Here is a 26,755-nt window from a genome sequence, read left to right as displayed (position 1 = left end):
CAGTATTCACTGAGCAGCCCATTAGTCTTCATACTTATGTTAAGACTGAGTGTATATTCTGACTGTATCTCTGATCAGTTCAAGGCTGTTGGGAAGAAGAGCCTGCTGCGGACGCTGCAGACACTGGGCTCAGTACCAGAGTGGAACGACCATCAGCAGGACAGTGACAGCGAGGCAGAGGTCGTCCCATCACACAGCAAGAGAAAGAAGAAAAGGAGGAAAAAACGAAAGCAAGCAGATGCAACAGAAGAGCAGCAAGAGAATCATGACTCTAATCCGACTGTTACAGAGGAGAAACTTGTAACAAAGAAGAAGAAAAAAGACAACAAACCTGGTGAGTAATAAACTGGTTAAAAGCGTACATATCATCATTTCATTACTGTAATACAATATCACAAGGTTTTATTTCTTCCTGAAGGGGCCACGAAAGTGAAAACCCCATCCGTGGGTAAGACAAAGGATAAAGAAGTTACCAAATCTGCAACAGCAAACATAAACAAACCAGAGAACCAGAGACTGAGCAGACAGCAGTGGAGAAACAAAATGAAGAACAAGAAGAAGTGTAAAAATAAATACAGAGAGAAAAATCCTGAGGAGGAAGCCAATAAAGCAGAATTTGCCGAGCAACACAAACCAAAGAGAGAAGTCAAAATAGATTCAAAAAGCAACAACAACAACAGTGAGACGCCAGCCAAGAAAAAGGAAAAAGAACGCAAACCACAGAAAAGAAAAAAGACAGAAAAGGACTCTGACACTTTTGGTATGACGCTCGGTGGCAAAGTTGAAAAAGCTGAGTCTTCTGCCGATGGATCAAAACAGAAAGCTGAACCTGAGACAAAAAAACAGAAACCTGAGCTGAGCAAAGAACAGATACTAAAAAGAGAGAAGCTTCGGAAAATTCTTGAAAGCCAGGAAACTGTCCAACAGGACAGTCCCGCAGAGATGGAAGACGAGCCAGAGGTACCAGAAGAAGAGGTAAAACAGGATCGCTCCGCCTCCCTCAGGTCCCGCATGGAGCAGCGTCTGGAGTCGGCCCGTTTCCGCTACATTAACGAGGTTTTGTACAGCACATCCAGCGGCGAGGCGAGGCGCATGTTCTCACAGGACCCACAAGCCTTTGGGATCTACCACCGGGGATACACAGCGCAGGTTCAGAGATGGCCCGTCAATCCAGTGGATGCCATCATCTCGTACATCAAACAAAAGTGAGATATTATAATAAATGCAATTTTTTTTGTAGTTTTCGGAATTTTCATGTAATTCAACTGTTTGATTTTAGTGTCCTCATCTCAGATGATGTAATTTGGACATGGAAGTCCAGACTTGACCTTTGAGAAAAGTGTGTTTAACAAAACATGCCCAAAAGTCCTCTTACTAGCTTTGTGGAGCTTTCAACTGCATCTCAAGGTCTTCCTCAGCAGTTGGAACACGTTCAAATGTCCTCACCTGATTGTGAAGAGTTCAACTTGTGTCACCTGATGACAAGCCTCCTACACAACAAATTAAAATCGAAGTCTTGAATGTGAGGACACTTGAGCCAGCTCTGCTCACCAAAGAAGAACACAAGATGCTGTTTGAAGCTACTAAAAGCTTATAAGTGGATCTACGAGCGTAGATTATTTTGTCAAACATCTAGCAAAGGTTCAACACACATTTCTGATAGTGATTTTACATCACAGTTTAGAAAATTAAAAAAAAAAAATGTTTATGCACCTGCATTGAGGTTGGCTAGAAAACCAAATACAAAGACTAACAAGGAATAAAGTTGCAAAACTGAGTGAAGTTTAGTGCTGACCTGATTACCAAATCAGTCAAAGCTGCTGTTGTTGTCATGGAATATGACGTCCAACACAGTTTTCGAATGTTTTGTTTGTTTTTTTCACCAGTAAACTGGTGGAGGTAATAGAGAGATGCTGGCAAGAATGAGGCGAGTGTCCTCAGCACTGTCACTGACCCACTGACCTGCTTCAGGCAATTAAATTGACTCTCAAATGAGGAAAACAAGGCACAGGACAAAATGGACAAAACTCTAGCTTTTTTAAAACCACTAGTGACGTGGTCAGACCTGTGGTAACTTACAGAAACATTACGAGCAATAGTCCACCTTCCACCTACTTTTCCAACTCTCTATCACTCTCCATTAAATACACAGTGGCGGTTAGTCCAGAAATAAACATATACACGTCTGTCAATGTCTGGCTGCGTCATACTTGTGTTACTGGAGGATTCCTCTAGAGGACATACAAGAGAGCTCAGGCCATATACAACAACGGGATGTGTGGGATGTAAACAACAGACATGGTGACACTCAGGGAGGTTGCTATTATATTAATGCGGAGATCCAGGCAGAAAAGGCGACAGCGGCGACAACGTCGGTGGTACGGGAAGCCTCTAAATGAAGCCCGTTGACACATTTGGGAGTACGTGTCTCTCGTACTTTCCGCCATTTGTAATCCCTGCTGCTGTGTTTACTCTGTCACATCCGCTCTGCCTTTACACTGCCCCTGCTGTATATATATATATATACTTCATGCATGTCACGTCGGCCCTTTCTCAAGCCATTATAGGGCACAGAGTGAGGGTAAAAAGAATAAAATATCTTTTACATTTCTTCTTGTGAGTCCAAAACTCCCATTATGTCCATCATTTATCTACTGTAGACAGTAAATAGCTCCCATTACTCTGCTGCAGACTGTGAGTCAGCGGGGAGTTATGCAGGAGATAATGCTGCACTGTGGGTGTTTAATTAATGCTTGATTTGGCTGCTGTGAGAAGACGGCCTTGTTAACGTCAGCAGTTTGTGAGAAGATCAACAGTTTTGGTTGTTTGTGGGCCTGTGAACTTGAAATCCAATTTTATTTCTGTGTAGATTGTAACTTTAAATTTATTTTGTTATGACTCTAAACATATCAACTGTGTCATTTGTTTCAGGCCTTCCTCTCTGGTGGTTGCAGACTTTGGTTGCGGCGACTGTAAAATAGCACGCAACGTGAAGAACAAAGTGCACAGCTTTGACCTGGCAGCTGCCTGTGATCTCGTCACAATCTGTGACATGGCCAACGTGAGTTTTTTTTTTTTTTGCACACTAATTCACATTGAGTCTGTGTGATTGTTAGAAAATAAGACACTTTCTCCCGGTGCAGGTCCCACTGCGTGATGGCTCTGTGGACATTGCCGTGTTCTGCCTTTCGCTCATGGGGACCAATCTGGCAGATTTTCTAGCAGAGGCCAATCGCGTCTTAAAGATGGGGTAAAATATGTCACAATAATTCAGTACAGGCATGGCAGTAATATGCATGCATAATTTATGCTGTATAACCATTTTGCACAATTTTTGTAGGGGTGTCCTTAAAATTGCAGAAGTGGCGAGCAGGTTCGAGAACGTGCGGAGCTTCGTCACTGCTCTGGCAACTCTGGGATTCAAGATGGTGTCCAAGGTGAGACAACAAACAAGATGATATCAAGCACAAGGGCGGCAAGAATCTGGTGATATAATATATATCATAATACAGGGGTTACGATTCAATATATCGCAATACTATAAACAAGGGGATATATTCTTTTTATTTTTTAAAATCTAATTTTAGGAGCTGCTCCTTTTTCATAAGCCTTTGTTCTTTGTGTTTATGTCAGCAATATGTTGTTGGGTTTGAGTGGAAGATTCAAGTGTCGGAAGATTGATTACAACACTGTTATTTAGTGGATAGAGGTTTAAACATGGTAGTAAAAGAAGCCCTGCCACGAAATCTTTGCATCTCATTTTTTTTAAAAAAAAGCCATATTTTAAAAAAAAAATTTAAACAGTATCAAAAAAAAAAAAATCACAATACATGAGTGAGTATTTTGTCACACCCAGGGACAGAGAAACACTTTTGTATTTGTCTACTTTCCCCATGTATTTTTATATATTGGCCAAGTTAGCACATACATTGTCAAAGAAATGATAGGCTCATACTTCAGTCCCTCTGCACTTTTGTTTCCAGCTGCACAGTCTTTATTAAGCATACAAAAATTTGCATTAATATTTCTTGTCAGTCAAGGTATCCTTTCTTTTTTCTTTTTAAAAAGTCAGTGTGCTCACAGAGGGAGTTCATGGCTGGCAGCTGCATCTTTAATATTTCACAGCGTCTGTCTGTGGTGCTGTGGGCAGGAAACCTCAGGCAGAACATCCAGTAAACTGGTTTATTGTTGGCAACAAACAGACTAAGTTAAATGTACTAAGAAGGATTTGAACATCATTCAAAGGCTCAGTCTAAAGTTTCACCACATGATGGCTGATAAGTTACGGAAGTTAGCCTGTACGTGACGTCTACCTTGTGACTTAACTGCATGGAAAGAGTGATTGTTGTTTTGTTTCTTCTTTAGGACACAGAGAACACTCATTTCTACTCGTTTGACTTAGTAAAGACGGGAGATGCTCCAGAAAATATAAAGAAGTTTGGACTACAGTTGAAGCCCTGTGTCTACAAGAAAAGATGAATTACATGTCATTCAAACAATGTTTGTGAAACAGTTTGTTTGAGCATGTGCAGCTCAGGTCGACTGTTCATTTAAGCTGTAGTTGTACATTTGTATCTAAATGTATTTTTTGTATTGAATAAGTGTATTGATACATTTTAAAGTCTCTGACTCACAGATTAACATTTGGATTATCTGCATTAATTGTACATGATTTTTCATGTAATGCAGGGCTCTGTGATCATATCCTTCAATATAAAAGTGCAGGTTTCTTCCACTGTGTCTGGTTTTAGATATTCTGATCATTGAAATAACCATACGTGGTGTTTTGTTTGAATGAAAAGCTACATCCATGTTTGGATGGCTCATTATGAACAGGTTGTCAGTTTAGTTTTTTTTTTCTGATTAAAAAAGTAAACGTTAAGATTGTATAGAAATACAGTGAAAATTCTTGAACTGTATAATAAAATACACATTTTTGACATGAAAGTGTCTTGTGATTGTATGGTATAGAGGAGCACTGATTGTTTTGATTATTTCTGTAGTAAAGTACAGTTACGAGGCGCTCAAAAGAGGTGGGACCAAGTCATTTCTTTATTAAGTCACAAGTCCTAAACTTTGAGTTTCAAATCATAATGCATTATTCACTAATAAGTTAAATAAAAAAAAAACAAACCTTAATTTTTCAAAAATAATTATTGCTTTTTAAGATTTGTATTTAAAAAAAAAGAAATTTGTTGGACGTTGTTGAATCCTTGTCTGTAATTTTTGATCTGCATGTTTTGCATACTACAATTTGTTGATTATTTTTGATATCAAATTTCATAACTGATTGTAAGATGACATTAGTTCTTCATGGTTCTCCCCAGCAACTTGATATAATGCTGTCAGATTGGTTTTGGGGAATAAGTGTCCACAGGAATGCATACTGTTAATGTTAGTAGATTCAAGAAACAAACAGAAATAAATTGATATGTGAAGAACATACTTTTTGATTTTTGGGTTTGGGAGAAGGTAGCAAGTATTTTCAAGTCAGAAGGCTCAAATCTAAGTAAAGTCAGCAGTCACTGGTATTAATGTCAAATTGCAAGTTGTTTTTTATTTTGTCACGTCGAGTCTAAAATCATCAAATTTGTAATTTGAGTCCACACCTCTGACTCTAAACCACACTGAAAATGAACTTTTTATTATGCCATATTTATTGATACCTTCAAGAAACTCTTTAGAAACTAACAACAAATAAATCTTAGAGATTATGTGTAAAAACTTTTTTTGTTTGCATAGCAACCACAGTTTTAGTGGTAGTGACTTAAACCTGACTCACTTAGCTGTGTGTGTTATCATTTGCCACAAGAGGGTGCAACAACACTAGTGTGTTAAGTAGGTGGATGATCTGAGGATGAGGTTGTATGCATCTGCATCATAAACTACATGAGAATTTATTTATAGAGTTACTCTGGGTGTCACAGCAGATGGTCCGCACTGATTTAGGCGACCAAAGATATCACTTGGGCAGATGGTGTGAAGCTAAAGTCACAGTCAGTTATCTCTACTATATGAGGAGATGTGTTTGTTGTAGTCCAGTCATATGGTCGGCTACAAACAACGTTGGGAAGATTACTTTTAAATTGTTATAGGCTACAGATTACAAGTTACCATGATAAATTATGTTATTATTTACTAATTACATTAGAACCCTAATTATAATTTTTTTTATTATATTTATAATTAAATTATATTTAAATTATTTATAATATTTATATTTAAATTATTTAAATTATATTTACTTCTAAAATAATGTAATTTACTACATTGATAATTTTTTTAATCAAATGCTTAAAAAGATGAAAAATGTGTGCAAATAGGCTTAAGGAAGGAATTCCTGCACGCCAAAAAGATGTTATACTCTACATAAAAACATTTTACTGAAAATAATATATTCAGATGTAACCCCTTTGAAATCAACATTTTGATTAGTAACCGTAATTTAATCACATACTTTTTCCTAGTGACTGTTACTTTATATAATTACATTTTTAAAAAATTCATTACATGTAACTAGTTACTCCCCAAATCTGTATACAAATTTAACAGCAAATTGGGGGAGAATGCATTTGCATGATTTTATTGAGAAATGTCAGAAATATAATGTGCATTAAAACAGTCAAAACTTCAAGTAAGGTGAAAAAGTGCAAAAGTCAGGCATGAAAATTATTAATGCCGATCCATTGGAACTAAAAAATCTTAAAAACTGAAGATATTCTGTCCCATAAACAGGATTATTTCACTTCTAATGCTAAACTTATATAATGCACTGAAATCATAAACAAATCTGCATTTGCAGTAAGCCTTCACATCTAGTTTGTGCACTATGTACAGCAGCAACCTAAATCCAAAGCTGTTTCATCCTCAGACAGTACTCTTGACGTCAATGACTATGGAGTAACTGACCAGCTGAGCGTATTCCTTGCTGTTGGTTTCCGTCACTGCTGGCTTCTTCACCTCAGGAGAGCCAGGCTCCTGCATCAGAGAGGTCAAAGCCGAGAGAGACTCCTGCTGCTGGATTATAAAGAAAGACAGAAAAAGAGTGAGACCAGAAAAACAAGATATATGTTCATAAATCCCATGAATGATTTTTAAAAAAAAACTTGGTGTAATCTGAAATGGTCTTACCTTATATTGTGTCCTGCTGATTCTATTACTGTAAAACAAAACAAAAAAAGTTTCCCCATCAGTTGTTTTTTTATTGGATTACAACACAATTCCTACACATATGCACATTTCCAGAGGAGCAGCCCAAGTGAGCCAGAAAGAAAATGACAAGAGAAAGAAATAACCAGGGGGAGATATGGTGGCCCTGAGGTGCAAAACACAACGACAAATCATAAAACACAACCGCAAACCAGAAAACACAACTGCAAATAAAAAACATCTATCTGCGGTCATCAAGGATCGTCACTTGCCGACCGCAGATACCTACCCTTTCCGTTAGAAGTTAATGTTGCTTTTTCTTATTTGTGGTTGTGTTTTTTTTTTTTATTTGCGGTTGTGTTTTCTGATTTGCAGTTGTGTTTTCTGATTTGCTGTTTTGTGATTTGAGGTTGTGTTTTGTGATTTGTCGCTGTATTTTGCACTTCAGGGCCACCGTAGAGAGAAGTGCATAAATGATAACCAAACATCTCATTGTTATGATTATTATGAGGAGCTTGCAGTGCTGATCACCACCATCAGATGGCACTGTGACTTCATCTGACACACTGAGTTCAGCTCAAATGTACAAGTTGCAAGTGTGAGTGCATTATGCTACAGGAATATGAATGAAGACAACGAGTGTTGACCCCGAGTCCTCATCATTGATCTCTGATGTCAGAAGCAGCTGTACATTATGACCTCAGTGACATCAATCCAATGAAGACCTGCAGATGTCAAAAAGTGTCCCCAGTACTGGAGGGGAGGGGTTGACGGTCCCAAAATAGCTTTTCTCCTGGTGGAGTCATGTTTTCTTGTTGTACGCTGTGAGACTGACCTTCCCAAATTAGCCTGACAGGACCCTCCCACTGGAGCAGGGGATAATGGGACCGAGGCTCTGTCAACCAATGGCACCTTGACCAAATGTTCTGACCGCAGAGCCAGACCCTATTGAAATAGCTTTTGAGCCGAGGTTGCACTGCACAGTGCTATTTTATTCACAGCGAGGCCAGATCGGATCCTGACAAACATTCTTGAGAGAAGTTGGCAGTGAATGTGAAAATTTGGAAACTTCTGTAGGAAGAAACTATAAACAGTTCTCGGATTGTGACAGATATCCCACATCAGTCGTAAAAGACGAGTGACTCACTGATTTTTTTCCAACAGCAATAAGATTAAGAGATGGATTTGTGGATTTTTCTCAGTGATGAACGGCAGCTTGGGTTTCATTACACTAATAACGTGATGTGGATTTTTTGAACCTTTTACCTTCACTTTTTGCAATGTGGCACTGGTGATAATGGGCCAACAAGCAGCAGTCAGCTGCAGAGAGTGCCAGAAGTAACACTGCTAAAAGCCAGAGCAGGACACTAGGAAATAAATCTGTTTATCTCACTGACTGAGGGAACATTTTCTACCTGTCTGCACGCACGGCTGTGGTGGCACCTGTCTGCTTCAGCCACATTGCTTCCTGTTTGTGAATACAAAACTTGCGGTTTTGGTGAGTTGGGTTAACGATCCGCACATCCTGTTTGTCTTGTATTGTATGCCACTGACAGCGTTGCCCTCATTTATCTGTCAACACATCACCTGCTGAGCTCCAACCTGTCACCTGCAGAGGCATTTAACTCACCAGCACACCCAGAGGGTGACAACGAGGATGAGGATGATGGCAAAGGCTGAAGACATGCAGACCATGGTCACAAGTACTGAAACACACACAGACACAGTCGTTACAGCCTCAAACATTAAACAAAACTCTCAGTAAACCTCACAGTGGAACAGAAAACATACAGATGTCTTGAGTCACTCTGGTTGTAGAAGGAAAACACAACATCCAGAGTACTCACCAAACTGTTTATCCATGCTTGTGACTTCCACTTGTATGCTGACGGCAGCTGTGTGGTGATAGAAGGATGCTCGGCAGGTGTACAGGCCTTCATCCTGCTCTGTGAGCTGCGGCTGGAAGACCATTGCAACTCCATCCATTTGGACAAATGAGCCATCACTCCTGAAACACAAGAGACATTTAACTGACTCCGTCTTAGAAGGATTGTTTTGTATTTTTTCCATTATTGTGCCCTGCTAAAAAAGCTTTTGATGGTTAAGCTGGTCAAGTTGTAATTTCATGTCATGGAAACAAACTACCAACCCAAAGCGTTAGTATTTGACAACCTCAAAATGATACTTAACAATCAAATAGCTTTCTCCAGAGTGACATACAGCACTTTTAAATGTGCAGTACACAAATGTGCAGTACACAGTATTGCAGGTGCTTCCTTGTGACGATTAGATAATGGAGGATACACCACCTTTTACAGCTGAGGTTGTACTCTGGCACATTGCCATCGACTTGGAGCAGTACTCTCTGGCTGTGATGATTTTCCTGGAGAGTCAGTCTGTGTGCGATGGCTTCGCCACCGTAGCGGCTTTGCAGAGGAGTCGTGCGGTTTAAGACTCTTACAGCGGAGATATCTGCAGAAAAGTCAGTTTAACCTTGAAGATGAAACTTGTGTGTTCAAATCTCTGAATGCATTTATGTGAATTAACACTACCAGTGAAGTGTGCAGGTGTTCATACGAGTATTGTTTGTGTTAAACTCACGGTATCTGGGGATGTGAATGCTCTTCTTTTCTGTGGCTCCACGTTCAAACTGATAAACACAGGTCAGCTCCTGGCCTTCATGAAGGGCCAGAGGAAACTGATAAGTCAGCCTGGCTTTTCGGACAAACCCTTCATACTCTGAGTTCAGGGATGTTTGGCCTTTGGCATTTTCGGGAAGGATCCAGGCGAGGTTGGTCCCCGCACCCTCCCCTCTGCAGTCACACACTGCCAGCCAGAGCGGAGAGTCCTGCTGCCTCACTATGGACACGCTCAGCAGAGGAGCTTCTGGAAAAGAAAACAAGGGGTGACAGGAAGGGGATGAGTAGCTGTGTGAGTCACAGAGAGAAATATCTCAAAGAAAGAAACAACATACGGTGCACAAGAATGTGTATTGTTCTTTTCTCTGGTGCCTCCAGGCTCGGATGCTCCACCATGCATGTCAAAATCTGACCAGAATACAAAGAAGACAAGACAAGCGCAGAGCTACGGGCCAATACCAAACCATCGGCCTGGACTTTAGTCTCCATCACAGAACTGATGCTGTTGTCTTTGTTTCCAACTTGCCAGGTTATGTTTGCTGCAGGGGCAACACCGGTCACAGAGCAGTCCACCTTTGTGTACTCGTCTCCATCTCTCCATTCAGTGCTGGAGTTGATGGTGATGTTTGGGCGAGCTGCGTGGGAAAGAGAAGTTAAACTGTGAAGTGAAGTGTCTTTTGAGAAAAAGATAAAAATATATGGCGCTTATATGGCCAAAAAAGTTCGCTGTGCTCAGACAAAATTAGCCATAGCTTGATTTGTCGAACATACCGCAAAGAGGGAGGGTTATGCTTCTGTTCCGTGACTCCTCAAACGCAGGGTGATTTATCACACACTCTGCAGTGAGCTCCCATGGCGAGCAGGCAGGGAGGAGTAAAACTCCCCTGACAGAGTGGCTTTCATTATGAGAAGTGAAATTGAACCAAGAGACTCCAGACACACCCGGTGGTAGAAGCCAGGACATGTTGGCTGCAGGAACAGCATCAGCTGCTGAGCACTCAATCACTGTGCGTCCATCTTCAGTCCGCAGGTCAACTTGTATTGTGGGAGGAACTGAGAGGAGAGAGGGTTCTACATTAGTATTTTTTAGTCAGAAACTTCAAAATGTAGTCTTTAAAAATTTGAAACCCGATTAAATTGGCATAATTCCTTTAAAAATAAGGAGAGGAAGAACTAATCAAAAAATAGCCAAACAATTATGAAGAAGCAAAAGAGTGGTAAAAAAAAAAAAAGTTTTTGGTGAAGAATAACTTTAAATATATAATAATTTGATTCATAAATGTAATTTTCTGGACATTTTCATTTTCTCCTTCTTTTGCAGGATATTTTGGTAAGTTGCTCATTGCCCGCCCCCCCCTTTTTTTTCTTCAAAAAAAATATCAAAACCAGTTTTCTCAGGTTTCAGCGGTTTAGATGCTCGTGAAAGGCGTCTGAATGCAGCACATGAAAACTCATGACGATCCAGGAGTAAATGTGCATTCGCTGGGGGCTTTCAGCCATGGAAAGAGTTAAAGGGATAAACAACTTTATGCAAAGAGAGTTTCACCTACCAGGCTGTATATCTTGAGGTTTAATTGTGACATTAAACTTCAGCATTGCTTCAAGATGATGATATGAAAAGAAACATTCATACAGGCCGGCATGATGATACTCCACAGGTCCCTGCACCGTGAGGCTGCTGCCAACCAGCTCCACACCCTCAGGCAATGGCCCGTCATCTCTACAAGGAAACACAAAAAAGAAGAATTCATCCTTCATTTTTAAAATGTTTTACCAGTATCAAAATAAGATTGTTGTTTTTTTCAATCAGGAAACATGTCTAAATCTGGTTCCTGCTGTCTATCACTTGTGGTTTGGTGCCACAAAACTTGTCACCACATCCTCTACGGGGTACGAAAGCTGTTTCATTCTACATGTGCGCCAGGAAAAAGGTAGTATTGATATTATCTGTTTGTTTCAAGATGTTTCTCCTTACTGTTCTTTATGTTTTGCAAGAAAAAAATGAGAAAGAAAAAATAGAAATATAGCCACAGGTGGTAATAAGCGGGCTCAAGCCCTTTCTTGGCCAACAGAACAAATAGATCAAAAGCCAAAATCAAAGCCACAAGGGATAAAGAGAAGATTTCAGTCTTTACAAAGATGTGCAAAGTCACTTAGACTGGTTTAGTTTGTTGCGCAAAGGAGTTTGGCTGTCAGTTATAGCGCCTCCATTAGGACAATTGCAATCAAATTTTATGTGAAGAATTAGACCGTCAATTCTGATTATCAGGCCAAGTTTCATATCTCGACCTCATTCCAGTTAAATTTAATTTGAGAAAATACAGAATATAGCAAATAATGCTAACTAAGCCACGCCCACATCCACCAATCATTATGATACTTTAGATCTTGATTAATACTTGGCCCAAGTATTGTGTACCCTTTTTTGGTATTTTCTGCGCCCCCCTTTAGGTCAAGCTCAAAATACTTTGGCACATAAGTTCCTGAACATGTACTGTAGATATCTACCAAGATTTATAATGACTGGGCAAAGTTTTGGCCTCTTTTGTCTAAGTCCAACCTTTTACGAAAAGTTTTTGATTGATGGTGGCCGTGTTTTTTGACTAATCGGGCTCATTTATTGTAGAAATATATCTCTCAGTCCCATAAGACTGTGTAGCTTGTAGTTTGTTTTTCATCAAGTTGTGCAAATTTGCAAAAAAAATCTACTTAGGTGAAACTTTATGGTTCTTGAGACTTTGTGTGCCAAATTACAAGTCAATAGAACTTACAATGTGTGAGGTTTGATCATTTGAAAATCAAATTTTGGGGCTTTGACAAAAGTGCCATGATGTGTCCTGTCTGAGTCATACTTCTTGGGAAACATTTGCACCTGATAATAATAATAATAATAATAAAAATGAAAGTTATAATAATAATGATAATAATAACAACACAATAGTAACTGCATCTCAGAAGTTGCTGAATATTTCTTACTTTTTGCAGGTAGCATTGTAACGTGGCACATTCCCCATGATCTGCAGGCGGATGATGGTGTCATTTTTTCCTTCTTGCAGCTCAAAATATTCAGTTCCTTGGAAGTCGTTACTATTGCTCCCCACCTCTGGGTTCAACAACTGAACACTGGACAAATCTGCAGAATATAAAGCACATTTTTCTGTCACTTCTACCTCATAAGAATTGGCAGAGCTTCTCAAATGCAAAACACTGATAATACTCACAAAAAGACGGTAGTGTTATGACTTGTGACACTTTGTGTATGAATTTGGGGTGGTCAAAGACACAGGTGACATTGTGCCCCTCGTAGACAATCACAGGGAGGAGGACGGAGCTTGTTTGCATGTCTGCGTCTGTGCTGTCCTCCCTCTGCAGCTCTTTATCGCTGCTCAAAGCCAATGAGATGTCAGCATCAGGTCTCCCTCCAGACGAAATGCAAGAGACCACCCAGAAGTCACTTCCTCCTTGTTGTACCATCTCTGCTTTAATGGTCACATTTGGCCTCGCTAAAGAGCAGGAAGAAAGGCGAGAGGAGTTATTCTTTCACTAATGTTTTTTCCAGCAAATTAAAAAGTCAGATATGGAGTTGAGGCTCGGGGTGTTTTTGTTGAATAGGAAGCCTGGGCCGGATGAGTTGAATGTTAGCTAAACACAAGCCGTGAGGGCCTTCTGCTTGGGTTTTGGATAGTGCTGACTTGGGCTTATCACCTGCCCCATCTGTTGGCTGGGCTGCAGCTGAGAGCAGATGTTTGGCCCAGCTGCTGTCCAACCAAAGCTGCGAGAACCGCAGGCTTTAATACAACGAATCAGCAGAGATCAGAGTCCATTATCAAATACATAAAAGTCGTGGTGTCATACAATAGTCAGCTATCCCTAATGAGTAAGAGAAGTAAGATTGGGTGTTGGGGAAGGATATGCACGATTAAAGTAAGTTAAAGCACTTTGGCTTCAAAAAGTTCATCTGTTAACACCAACAGTTATGTGTGGATTTAACTACTGCAGTTAGAAAATTACCAAAGCTGCAGTACTTCAGTGGGGTGTGAAAGTATCACGGACAAATGAGCTGGCTGGCCTGACTCGTGCTAATGGGATTGTTTCTGTACAGACTGCCGCGTTCACAGTATTAATGCAGGGATGTGGACACTCTGCACTGCACCAAGTGCCTAAAAATCATTTCACTTCTTTGAACTACTTCAAACACAAGACAGCCTGCGGCCACTAGGGAGCGTTTCTATTTGAAACTGACAGTCGGACAAGTTTCACAAGAACATTTAAAAGGTTGATGACCAAAGTGAAATGGTCCAAACAGCCTGCATCAAACGATGGAGGATTAGGGCCATGTTAAAGAAAAGAAAAAGTTAGATCTCAAGAATAAAGTTATAATTTCATGAGGAAAAAAATAGTCATGACACAAGAATGGAGCCATAGTTTTACAAGAAAAAAAGTCTTAATTTTATGAGAATAAAGTTGTAATATTACGAAAACAAAGTCGTAATTTTTACAAGAAAAAAGTCGCAATTTTATGAGAATAAAGTTGGAATATTATGAGAGCACAGGTCAACAGGTTACCTCTAGGACTGTGTGTGGCACTGCATGACACCGGGGACAGTGGTTGCCAAGAGGCTGCCTGCATTGTCTGTTTTTTTGGCCACTTGGGGGCAGAATAAACAAGATCCATGCATTTTTTTAAAAAAAATTCTGCACCTTTTTCTTATAATTGTTCTTTTTTTTGTGAGAAAAATTTTGTTTTTTTTTGTAAAAAAAATAAATAAATCAAAAAAATGAACTAGAGAAATGCAACCAGATAATTAGTAATTAGTTACTGTGTTGTTGCTGCATTATGATGCTCCATATGCTCGACGTCAGTGAAAAGAGTGCATTCCCACATGAGTGCATTGCATTATGCAATGTGATTTATGGTCTGTCACTGTGTATGTGGAGCAGAGTGGGAAGGAACAGCCAGTGTGAAAAATCAGCAGGAGAAAGTTATTGTGTTGTGAGATGCTGAGTCATGATGCACGATTACAAAACTCTCCTCACTGGTGATGCAACACAATATGTCACCTACCCGCAACACAGAGGGACAAACACAACAACGCTGACAACGCTGTGGGCTTACTGTAGGTTTCCACCCTTGCTGTGGTGAGTTTTGGGTTTGAGAGGGTTGGGTGTTGCACCACGCAGATCACGGTGTCCTCATCCTGCAGGTGGGTGGGGAAGCGGAGGATGCTGCTCATGGTGGAGGTGCCGTTTGAGTGAGCAGTTTCAGTCACGTTCACAGTAAAGGAGGAATCTGAGGGAGGACGGCCATTGATCAGCCAGCTGATCTGAGGCACAGGCCGGCCACCAACTGCAGAACATGACACTGACTGGTAGTGAGTGCCGTTTATGGTCTCAGCGTTCACCAGGATCTGTATGTCAGGCCGAGCTATGAATGAATGAAGAACACAAGTCAAATATATTTTTAAAAAACTGACATTTTTTCAAGACACTTGCCTTCTAAACCCATGGTTTTCTTTAAGAATTAATTTTAAGAAAAACTAAATCACCATTTTTATTTTATTTTTATTTTTTTAATTTTATTTTTATTACACACAACAAATTTCCATGATTTTTCTAAGTTTTCCATGACTGTGGGAACCCTGATTATTTGCTTGTCTTACCTACTACAGTGAGGAGCACGCTATCAGAGTAATACTCGTACTCTGATTCAAACTCGCAGATGTATTGTCCCTCTGCTTCCACAGTGGATACCTTCATCTGAACTGTCAGGTTGGTGGGAGAGTCCGGGTATGAGAAGTCTCCGTGGCTAAATGGCTTGCCAGACAAAAACCCTGCCAGTCTCTTGGATTTAAATTTAGAGTGGCGCCTCCACTTTGCACTCTGGATCTCGCTCTTGCCTAGGTATCTACAGCTCAGGTACACGTCCTCCCCAAGGACTCCTGTGATGTTGTGTGTGATCTCAAAAAGTGGCTCTCCACCCAGACCTGAAACACACAACAACACAATGTTCAATAATAATGAGAGGTCATAAGTTCAGCTGAACAACCCAAAAAACTGCAAACACTAGCAAAGCAGAAATGTGTCGAGGAGGGAAATGTGATTGTTCCTGACAGACAGCAGGTTGATAGATGTCCGTTGTTGTGCCGATGAAAGGGGTTTCTGCACATCCTATTGTCTTTCACTCGTCAAGTGAAACTGTGATGGATGAGGCAGACTAGGTGGGTCAGTGGTGACCAGGTTCTCAGTCATTTTATCATAATTAGAACGTGCCAATGACTGATCAATATAAACGAGACTAAGGGCCTGCACACATGCCATATTTTTTGCACTCTCCAATCAGTTGTCAATGTAGACCAAAGACTGTATAAATAATGGATGTAGCTACCAAGAAGTCACACATTGGTTTGTGGACTCTGAAGACTCTGAAGTTTGGCATTTTGGCCATAGCCATTTTGGTTTTATAGAACCAAAAGTGACCATTTTTGGATGAGAGGATGGTGCTAAATGTACATGGATGAGTAATAAAATAAATAAATACGATTTTAAAAAAAAAGAAAAGACCCCCCCCCATACATTTTTCATGAAGGTTGAAAATCGCTATAGAGACCAAGGCCGTTAACATGTTACTTTCTGCTGTAAAGTTTGACATTTTTACATGGGAGTCTATGGGGATTTGCACTGCCAGCCAGCCTCAAGTGGCCATTCAATGAATCGAAGTTTTCGGCACTTTCACATTGGCTTCATTTTTCAGCCTCATAGGTTGCCGCTTGATTGAAATGTGCAATTGAAAATGATAAACATAGGATTTGAATGAGTATATATCTAACATAAAGGTATACTTTTGTTTTTTCATTTTTCTATCTCCCATTTGCTATTGCCATTTTACATATAAAGTCCTGTACTAGACAAATTAAAAGTGTGACCTGATGGTTGCACTCGATGAAAAGGCATTCATTTAAGTGATTGAAATCCACCAAAGGGGAATGTGAATATTTGTACTTTCATGGCAATCCATCCAATGATTGTTGAGACGTTTCACTCACAAGCACAAACGTCAACGTCATGGAGGCGCTACAGGAAAAATTAGGGGATCACTAAAGTGAGTAGGCTTCATCCTCTGTTTAAAATGTTAAAGCAATCCATCCAATAGCTGTTGAGATATTTCAGTCTGAATGGAAGTGGTGGACTGACCCAATGACAAACCAGCTGCGCCATTTGTGGGACTAGTGGGACTAACAAACATGAGCTACAACCTAAAAACTGATGTAAAAGTGGAAGTTAAAGAAGCAGTAGCCTGATAATAATTAAAAGACAGAAATTCCACTTTGTGCACACAATGGCACTTGGCAAATGCAACCTTGTCCCCTCAGTGGTATATATTTTAATATAGGATTCCATTATGTTAATGAAATGAAAACAGTCCAAAAATTTTGCCCTGATCCGAACACAGCCACAGACGGCCGTCTCCCTCCACACTGTTAAGAAATCAGCCACGATTAGGGAAGTTTTCGGTACAAAGGACATTTAATAGAGGCAGACAGGTTTTAACACTTGCAGAGAGGATGGTGTGCAGACTGCAATGCATACATAGTCCCTTTCATCCTGCGGACTTTATCAAAGTGCACTTGAGGACACAGTTTGCCCCATCAGCCGGCTGAGGCCAAGAAGCTCTATTCAGCTTTAGATACATGATGAGTAAAATAATGCTGCTGCACTGCTTTGTGGAAAACCACAGCACACACCACTGCAGTCTGAAATGTTTGCATCAAACAGTATAAAAGCTGCTGGTCGTGCTATACATCACAGCAAATGGAAACAACGTGGAGAGCCTCCAAAGCCTTTTAAGAGAAGAGGACACAGAGGGAGAGAAATAAATATGCTGTATCAGTTCAATTACGCCTTGTGGGTTTATAATTCATTTGCCCTTGAAGGTTGTAGCCAAAATAAATGTCAGCCAAGCATGAAAAAGGCACACCTTAAGGATACAAACTAAGTAATAACTGAGAGGAAAAAAATCAGTTATTTATGTACTGCATCATATTTCCTGAGCCCTGGGGGCTTCTTTTTCTCACCAAACAGCAACCATTCACCAGCAACTCTTTCTATGCAGGCTGGGGATGGTAACTTTTTCACATTTTCCATAAATATGTAGAGAAGGCAATAAGCAAATAAAAAAGACATAGTCCAGAAATGAGCAAAATACAAACACAAAATACACAAAGCGAAATACAAACACAAAAATGACCCCCTCAAAATGTATTTATTTTGTGTGTGTGTGTATATATATATATATATACATACAAAAATAATAGCTTGGATTTATATAGTGCCTTTCAAGAGACCCAAGGATGTTTTACATAGTAGAAAAAGAAAACAGAGGGTTAGAGGGTTAAACTTTCATCTCCAACTTGAAGTCCCATACTGCCTCTGCAAAAACAAAGACTTATAGTAAGATCTCTAAATGAGACTACAGAGGGTTTTCCCCTTACACAAAGAAAAACCCTAACAACTCTCATATATTAAGTTTTAAGGGCTATAAGGAAACTAATATGGCTTTAGGTGACACCACCAGTCAATAATAATGAACTGGCTGCTGGAGTGACAAAGCCAACATGCCATCAGCACTATATCGCAGAAATAGTTATTATTTAGTGCACTCAAGATGCACCCAGCATGTGGCTTTATTGCCTGTGTGCATTTATAATTGGACTAATCACTTAGAAAACCATAGCAGCCCTGTTTAGTGTAAATGCCACAGGTTAAACAAGACCTTAAGGGCCAGTAAAATGAGCCCATAAACAGCTGATAGATTGTAACCCTGCAGACTTACCCAGAATTTCCAAGCAGTGAGCAACATTTAGGACAAAACCCAAAATCAACAGCCTTGAGCTTCCCATCATGGTGTCACTGAGTGACACAGAGTTGGATCGACTGACTGTATGTACGTCTTAAAGGGTATTTAAAGTGTGTTTGTGAATATATACGTGTGTGCGCTGTGGTTTATGGTTAGAGGTACACACCCAGCTGATACTGTTGCTTGTTCCTCTGTGTGTGCATGTTCGCTACTGCACGCACGCACGCACGCACGCACACGCACGCACGCACGCACACGCGCGCCCACGCGCGCGCGCGCACACACACACACACACACACACACACACAGCTGCCTCTCCCTTTTGCTTTCTGAAACAGTATGGGCTGCTGTGCGTCAGATTTACATGTCTCTCCTGTTTTGGTTACAACTTTAGACCGTTTCCTCCGAGTCGCCATGCACTGTGTGTCTGCTCAGTTACTCAGCCACCCCATATAGCAGGGCGCCTTGGGAAGTGGTAAAGAGCATGCATCATTCATACTATCCTGTCTCTGCTGGGGCACTCAGAGACTGCCTGTCTGCGAGACAGCTTGCTGCTGCTGCTCGTGCCCTGCAGTTTGGGAAATAATTCACTTCTGGGTATTGTTTTATGCCTTAATGCTCCTCTGATTCTTTTTGAGACTGCGTTTTTTTGCAATAAGACTTATTTGCTGACAGCAGTTTGTCACCCTGTGAGGAAAATTGCAAATGCGCGGGTGAGAAAGGTAAAAGATGTTTTGCACAGGGCTCAGCATTGCACAGCATTTCAGGCTGGTCCATGTGGGTTTTTTTCTCTTTAATTTCCTGTTGTGAATTGTTCCTGTTGAAGTTGATCAGCTTCAGTGTTGAGTCATCATGACCACAGGAGGATGACAGTGAATGAAATGATCTGACATTGAAGAATCAGAAGACACTGATGCCAGCACATTTTGATTTTGTGTGTGGTTTGTAACGGCTTCTAGAATCGACTGGTATGAAACTGGCAGCCGTCGTGAGAAATTTTGTAACCTGTGAAAGTGGGTTTTATGACAAAGAAACTAGTTGTGTCATTATCTCTCTCTCTCTCTCTCTCTCTCTCTCTCTCTCTCTCTCACACACACACACACACACACACACACAGGCCTGCACCACACAAACACCCCTTAAAATAACATTTTCAATCACACACCTTCCCTAAAATGCTGAATTTAAAGCCTCAGTAGTATGATAAGAGACCAAGGCTCTTAAAACACCTTAAATTCAGGAGTTAGACACCTAAATCACTGACTACATTTACAATCGCACTATATTTCGCAGCGGGGGCCCTTCTGTGCGGAGTTTGCATGTTCTGTCTGCGTGGGTTCTCTCCGGGGTCTCTGGCTTCCTCTCACAGTCCAAAGACATACAACTCAGGTTTATTGGTGACTCTAAATTGCCCTTAGGTGTGACTGTGAGCATGTATGGTTGTCTGTCTATATGTGTCGGCCCTGCGATGGTCTGGCGACCTGTACAGGGTGTACCCCGCCTTCTATCCGATGACAGCTGGGATTGGCTCCAGCCCCCCCGCAACCCTTACGAGGACAAGCGGTTACAGAAAATGACTGACTGACTGACTATATTCCACTATTACTTCAAGTATGACAATTTCTGAAATCAAATCGACAGGTCATGTATTTTGTTTCGATATTCTGAATTAGGCCTTATAACAAATGTAGCATTTTCCAATTAACACATGGGATATGCCAAGATTACTCAGGTTTTAGAAGCATTCCTTGGACATGTATACAGCACATTCGGAATATGCATCTCAGTTGGGGTTTTTTTACATGGTTTGTGACACACTGCCTCTTGCCTGTTTCCGGTCAGCTCTGTGCATTGTCATGGATATGCTACACATGAACCAACTAGCCAACAGTTTGCCATGCTTGGGTAGAGATGCATGCCCAGAAGAACAGCAAACATTTCTAGTCACCTACTTGTAAACATTACAAAAGACTTAGAAACCAACAGGTTTTTGATGCAAAGAAGGAAAATGGCAATAGCCACTCTAGCCGTTTCACTTAACCATATATTGACGTGATAAATGACATGTAAAGGCACGTTAATCAGAGTATACACAGTGGCATGTAAACGGGAATGTCAGCAGAATATTCATTTTCATTAGCCATGTCAACACCTTCGTATGAATAGTTATGGATGGATTACTGAACGAGCCCACCAGGCACAAGCACAAGAGCCAAGTGTCAGGGGCACCCAAATTAATATGTATTGAGCAGGAAGAGACTCACAATGCCCTTAAAGAGCTGCAAAGGAACTGCAAAGACATACAAAATAACTAGAAAAGACACAAAATGACCTCAAATAGACAAAATCACACAAAGATGCATGGCCACTAAAAAAGAGGTGCAAAATAGTAAAAAAAAAAAAAAAAAAAGAGGAAAAACCAACACGAAGTCTAAGTGTCTTGCTCCTTTGCAGGAGGGGTGGTGGCTTTTCCACATCTGTGCCCAGCAGTCTAGTGTCTCACCTATGGGAATGTTGTCCACCTATGGGAATGTTGTCCTTTTTGGTATAAGGGCAAAAAATAAAATATTTTGTGCAGGTAAGGTAGACCCTTATGCAAGAGCAGAGGTAAAAGCAACATTCAGAGCCTACAGTTTATCTGCTAAAAATCATATTCAGATGTTTAATTAAAGCTCTTATTACTTCCAGTTTTGCTCTCTGGCTTGGTTGTGACTGTGGATGATTGTATCTCCGGAAGGTAAAACACATATCACAGAGGTGCAGTGCAACAAATCATTTTTGAAGGAAAACACTTGACATGGATCTCTTTAGTCTGGTGTAATCAACCTGAGGCACCTCAACTTAAAAGTATTGTGCTGTATCTCTTGCATTTTATTTTGTACTTTTTTTATAAATCATATTTTATTAGTTCTAGTTGTGTTTGTCCCTTGTTTTTATGATTGTTCAGCATTTTGGTCAACTACGGTTGTTTTAAATGTGCTGTATAAAGAAAATTAACATTGAAGCGAACATTGAGCTGATTGTCTTTTTTTTTTCTAAACTTATTAAATTACCTGATGCAGTTATTTCCTGATGGTGTAGGCGGACGTGAAGTGAAGTTTGGAGAAAGAGCCTGGAAACCTTCAGACTTTTCCAGGTGTGCCCTTCTGTCTGCGAGCTAATGCATTTAACTGACAATGAATTGTTAAGATTTCAGAGACAAGGTACTTATAGAATTTACAGATGTACAACTGGCATCCTTTTCACCTTGCTGGCTTTCTCTTTATCACTTTCTCTTTGGACACACATGCGGAAATTCAGCTGGAAAAAAACATACAGCTGGTGATCAGCCAGTAATAATGTGTGCACCGGCGAGGCCGCCTGTGAAGGGCTGTGTGGTAACCTACTTAAACTCTGTGGAACCTTATCATCACTTTCTTCAGAGGAGGAAAATTACTGATCATCTGCACCATCTCTTCCTGCTGGTATTCATTTACAGCTAAATTATCACCATACCCTCCAGCTCTCGCTCTCTCTCTCTCTCACACACACACACACACACACACACACACACACACACACAAGCTTGAACAGATTCCATCATGATGCAAGACTTGATTGATTTGCCACTATCAGTCTCAGTCACATCATTTTTTGGCCCGTGACACTGTTGGCATTCGTGCACAAAGGGGAAAAAAAACAGATATATCGGTCCTATCAGCATTCACCTTTCTCTGGGCTTTGCCTGAAGTACAATTTAATACCATTCACGTTTTGAAAGAGACATGTGTGGTCTGCAGCACAGAGAAAGCACAAAGAGTCTGGTTGGAACAAGCTCTTATTTCAGTGCACATGTTCACTCCCCTGCTCTGGAAAAGAAATATGAATTACATAAAAAGAAAGATTTCAGTTTGAAATAATATTGGCCTCAATGCTTCAAGGCTTTGCATTAGCCTGCCCAAAGAATAATCTTCAAGTCTGTGTAAAGCAAAAATAAATGTATAATGAGTCTGTCGCACCACAGAAAAATGTCCTGGCCATATTTGAATCATTCAAAAAAATTGCCAAGTATATTTAATTAGGTTTCAAAATCATGAGGATATGAGCAGTTTTCTCTGCTCTGACTCTGGGGGCTAATATTAGAGCTTGTGGCACTAAATTATATATTAGTGTTGTTCTGTTTAACAACTCTGAAATGCCACAATCATATTAACACAAGAAAAACAGCCATCACTAACATACCTTTCAGTCTTTCTGGCTGAATCAGCTCCCTGGCCTGCTGGCAGTTACAGCTCACTGCTGTGGGTGTGTCCTTTATGCTAACAATAGCTGCTGAACCAGAGTCTGGGGACAGAGATGGACATTTGTTTTAGTTAGGTGTAGTTTATTAAATTTATCAAAAGGCCAGTGTGCAATAACACTAATCGTTTACAAGAAATGAAAACATGGCTGCACCAGATGTAGCGAGATGCTAATTTCCATCTGTAGCACTACACTTGACAGGCTGATGCAATACATACAGTTATAATACAGAACAGAAGAAAATCAGATGCCCCACACAACAAAGAACAGCACAAAACACAACATGGTATACACAATAACCACATCTTTAAAGTGACTAGGTTACTGGTGCAAAAAGTATGCATTGTGCAAGACAAAGGTGGCACGAAACACACAAAAACCACAATGAAAGTGACCGATGCAGATTTCTTGCACTATGAAAAGCAACAAAAAATTGCACAATAATAAATACAGTATGGAATACACAATAACAAGATTTAAAAAGTTACCAGTGTAGAGTTCTTACACTATAAAAACAGTAAGTGCACACTGTAACCAAATTTCTGCAGTGTTTTGTGGACTATGAAACTTCACCTGACTTTCCATCGGCATGAGGGTGAGTAGATTATGATGGAATTTTCCATTTTTGGGTGAACTATCCCTTTAAGGTCCCTCCATTCCTACCTGACACTTTAGGCTTCCAATACGCATTAATAAAGTACGGAGCCCCTCTGGTGACATTAGATGAAAAAAAAATAATGCGTGGCCACGAGATAGTAACGTGTGGCCACAAGATAGTTAATGCGTGGCCACGAGATAATTAATGTGTGGCCACGAGATAATAACGCACGGCCACCAGATAGTTATTGTAGTCATCCCATGCAGACTGTTGCTTTTATCATGGACAAGTTTGATTTAATTTCATTTTATTTTAATATAGGAATGACTTACAATGACAACTTAAGTCACTTGCGGCAAGGCATGGAGTAATTCTTAGCAAGAGACACTTAATTCGGCTGCTCAAAATGCATGGGCTTAAACGCAAGGAATATGCTGATCTCGGGGAAGTCATCAATTTCATCATTCAATTACCTTTATTCACGAATAACTGCCAGCTCCATATAGACAACCATCCTGCAACCGAAGGTGAATTATTTATTTATTTTCTCGTGGCCACGCATTAACTATCTCGTGGCCGTGCGTTATTATCTATAAAAAAAATAATGCGTGGCCACATATTACTATCTCGTGGCCACGAGATAGTTAATGCGTGGCCACGCATTATTTTTTTTTCATCCAATGTCACCAGAGGGGCTCCGTAATAAAGAATTTATTGTGGACACAGTTTTTGATGGATTCGAGTAAAACTAAAAAGCGTGATAACCAGTCCCGTTCTCCCCTATCACTGTTGTAGCTTGTGGACGTGGAGCTAAATCTAAGAACTTACTGGTGAGTTATTTTTAAACTATGCAGCATCCTTTATTAACTGGTTAGTAGAACATTTACCAGCAAAGTAACTATTTAAAAATGTATGACAGTTAAAAGTAAGTGCATTCAGTAGCCTGAGGTACATGAATAAAAAGTTACTTTGGTTTTATGGATATTGTTTTGTTATTATATTTCTTTGTTCATACTTTTCTTTATGGATGGGCAAATGTATGAATGTTTATCATTTATCTATGATATTTCAATTATATCATCTACTGCCTGAGTCATATTGGTTTGTCAGTCACCTATCGTATATTAAAGGAGGTTTACAAAGGTTCGATCGATTGATAATGCAAAGCCTTTAAGGACACTCAACTTAAATCCATTCACAAAACATCCTGACCTTGTTTTCAAGAGCACATAATGGTCACTGATGCATTTTATAAGCTCCTATAAAACATTATACATCCTTAATAAATCACAATCATCTCATGAATGTTTATGTCTTGTTGACATCTTTCTAAAGTCACAAAACTTTTAATGCTTCTTCAATGCATCAGTCAACATTACGACCCAAGGAAAAAAGTTCTCACGCTGATGAGTTTAGATTCCTTATGAATCATAGTTTTCTATACGCACTGTGTTACAGTGACTCATACAGAAATACTGCCTCTTATAATTTCTTACAACTGTCAGGAGACATCTGAAAGATCATTAAAAACATTCACACTGGCAGGGTTTGTGATGCAGTAAAGAATACAAAGTTTTATGCAACTGCAAGCAGTAAAAAAATTGATAAATGCTCCTTTTTTAAAGATAAAAAGCTTTGAAATAAAAGAAAAATCGCTGTGAGTCATAACTTCTATGATCAATCTCTTTTTCTTCTTTGATGCCCTCGTATGCGTTAACGTTTGACGAGGCTGGGACACTGAGTGCTTAATGGTTATTTAGTTCATGCCGCGGTCTTGAAGACGATGCATCTGACGCTCAGGTCATGAGCCATTTATGTACCTCAACAGTTGAGGTCGGACTGCTGAGTGCTTAATGGTTATTTAGTTGATGGAAATTACTCAAACACACTCATGAGGAGTGGAGAGGCAATTCTGCTTATTACAGTAAGTAGACGATGGAGCTCTGAAGAGGGTTTGTGATAAATGATTCTGCTTTGAAATACGTTTCAGGGAAGTGTAGTGCTTTGTTTTCTCAGGCAAAAATCAGAGGAGTGTCCTGCCAGCTGAACCCGACGCTTTGGTGGCTCATGTGAGGATGGGAGGATTAGTCTCGTTCCAGGGGTGAAAAAGCGAGCTGCTGGCAGAGCGTCAAGCAAGAGTGTAAGTGAAATGGACAGCAGATGGCTCTGGTTCCTGCACCGGTTGTTTGGGACGTGCTGAGCATGGCTGCACCCCTCCTGACCTGGCACCCGTTCTGGCTTCCCCCTCCACAGGACTCTTCAACCAGCAGTCTGAGAGTCTGTGCTAATGCAACCTGCATAACTCGCATCAGGGGACGAGGTGAGTCACTGAAGGCCGTCCAAAAAGATGAAGCCACTTTTACTGAAAGATAGGCCCAAAATCAACACATCCTATACATGAAGACTGCAGCTATGTTTCTGTCATAATTCACAACTGTTAAAGGAAGCCACATTTGAATCTTGTGTACTGCTTATCTTGTTTTCATGCACAAACCACAAAGATGTTTTGTTGGTGTTGCAAAAGGCCACACCTCTGTAACCACTTAGAGCAGTGGCCATGTGAAAAGGTCGATCAGTGGTTGCTCTGCAGAGTTTTCATGACCACTTGGATGCCAAAAATCAAACACTTTAAAAGCTTGTTTGGCAACTCCAAATTTAAATGTTTGAGTTAAAACATTGCATTAGTCTGCACATGTATTAACTCACAGAGGCCTCTTTTTCCCCCCACACACAGATACAAGAAATTATGGCGCAACACTGCTGCCAGATCAACACAACTTTCCATGACATCATCATCCTCAGGTTGTGAAGTGTTGGGCGGATACAGGTTTAAGAGGTGATGCAGTTAATGTGTGACTTTTTTAGAGATCTGATGACAAAAAATGAGGGGAGAGTGAAACAGAAAACAACATGCAACAAAAGCCTCCCCCCGCAGGGCTCAAACTGGAGTTGTTGCATTCATGGTCAGCACCTTAACCCTTTAACAACTGGATTGACATCAGTTTTTTTGTCCCACATTCAGATGCCTTTCTTTAGCTTTTAAACCTCTGATGCCTGAGAAAACTCTTTCCCTTCAATCTTTTTGAAAGAAATCAAAACATTTTCCTCAGGTATCAAAGGGTTTAATTGGCTATCAGGATGCAGTTGTTACTTTATTTTGAAAAAAAAAACTAGGTACTTACAGTTTGTTTAGATGCCTGGCTGCTAAAGTTGCCATGCAGCAGCTTTGAGTCA

The 26,755-nt window shown here is 40.3% G+C and overlaps 1 protein-coding gene across 1 annotated transcript; it reads right to left on the bottom strand.

The window, feature by feature from the left end:
* Window positions 1-939: 939 nt before the first annotated feature.
* On the bottom strand, window positions 940-25,821 carry si:ch211-149e23.4. Its single transcript, XM_042486983.1, has 16 exons — window positions 25,701-25,821; window positions 22,864-22,965; window positions 15,449-15,772; window positions 14,905-15,213; window positions 13,010-13,291; window positions 12,765-12,921; window positions 11,339-11,508; window positions 10,560-10,841; window positions 10,124-10,423; window positions 9,751-10,035; window positions 9,459-9,621; window positions 8,997-9,157; window positions 8,780-8,855; window positions 7,132-7,159; window positions 6,910-7,017; window positions 940-1,124 (listed from the first exon to the last, which is right to left on the bottom strand). Exons 1-16 carry the CDS (start codon window positions 25,819-25,821, stop codon window positions 1,044-1,046), a joined length of 2,949 nt encoding a protein of 982 aa, XP_042342917.1. The 3' UTR covers window positions 940-1,043.
* Between the last annotated feature and the right edge of the window lie 934 nt (window positions 25,822-26,755).

Source organism: Plectropomus leopardus, chromosome 5, assembly GCF_008729295.1.
Source record: "Plectropomus leopardus isolate mb chromosome 5, YSFRI_Pleo_2.0, whole genome shotgun sequence".
Lineage (NCBI taxonomy): Eukaryota > Metazoa > Chordata > Actinopteri > Perciformes > Serranidae > Plectropomus > Plectropomus leopardus.
This window is presented reverse-complemented; position numbering and strand designations above follow the sequence as displayed.

Coding starts and splice junctions, on each gene's coding strand:
- si:ch211-149e23.4 (XM_042486983.1), bottom strand. CDS start 25,821: ATGCAGGTTGCATTAGCACAGACTCTCAGACTGCTGGTTGAAGAGTCC. Junction 22,966..25,700: donor CAGCACGTCCCAAACAACCG/GTGCAGGAACCA, acceptor CTCTGTCCCCAG/ACTCTGGTTCAGCAGCTATT. Junction 10,842..11,338: donor ACCTCAAGATATACAGCCTG/GTAGGTGAAACT, acceptor CTCTCCTCTCAG/TTCCTCCCACAATACAAGTT.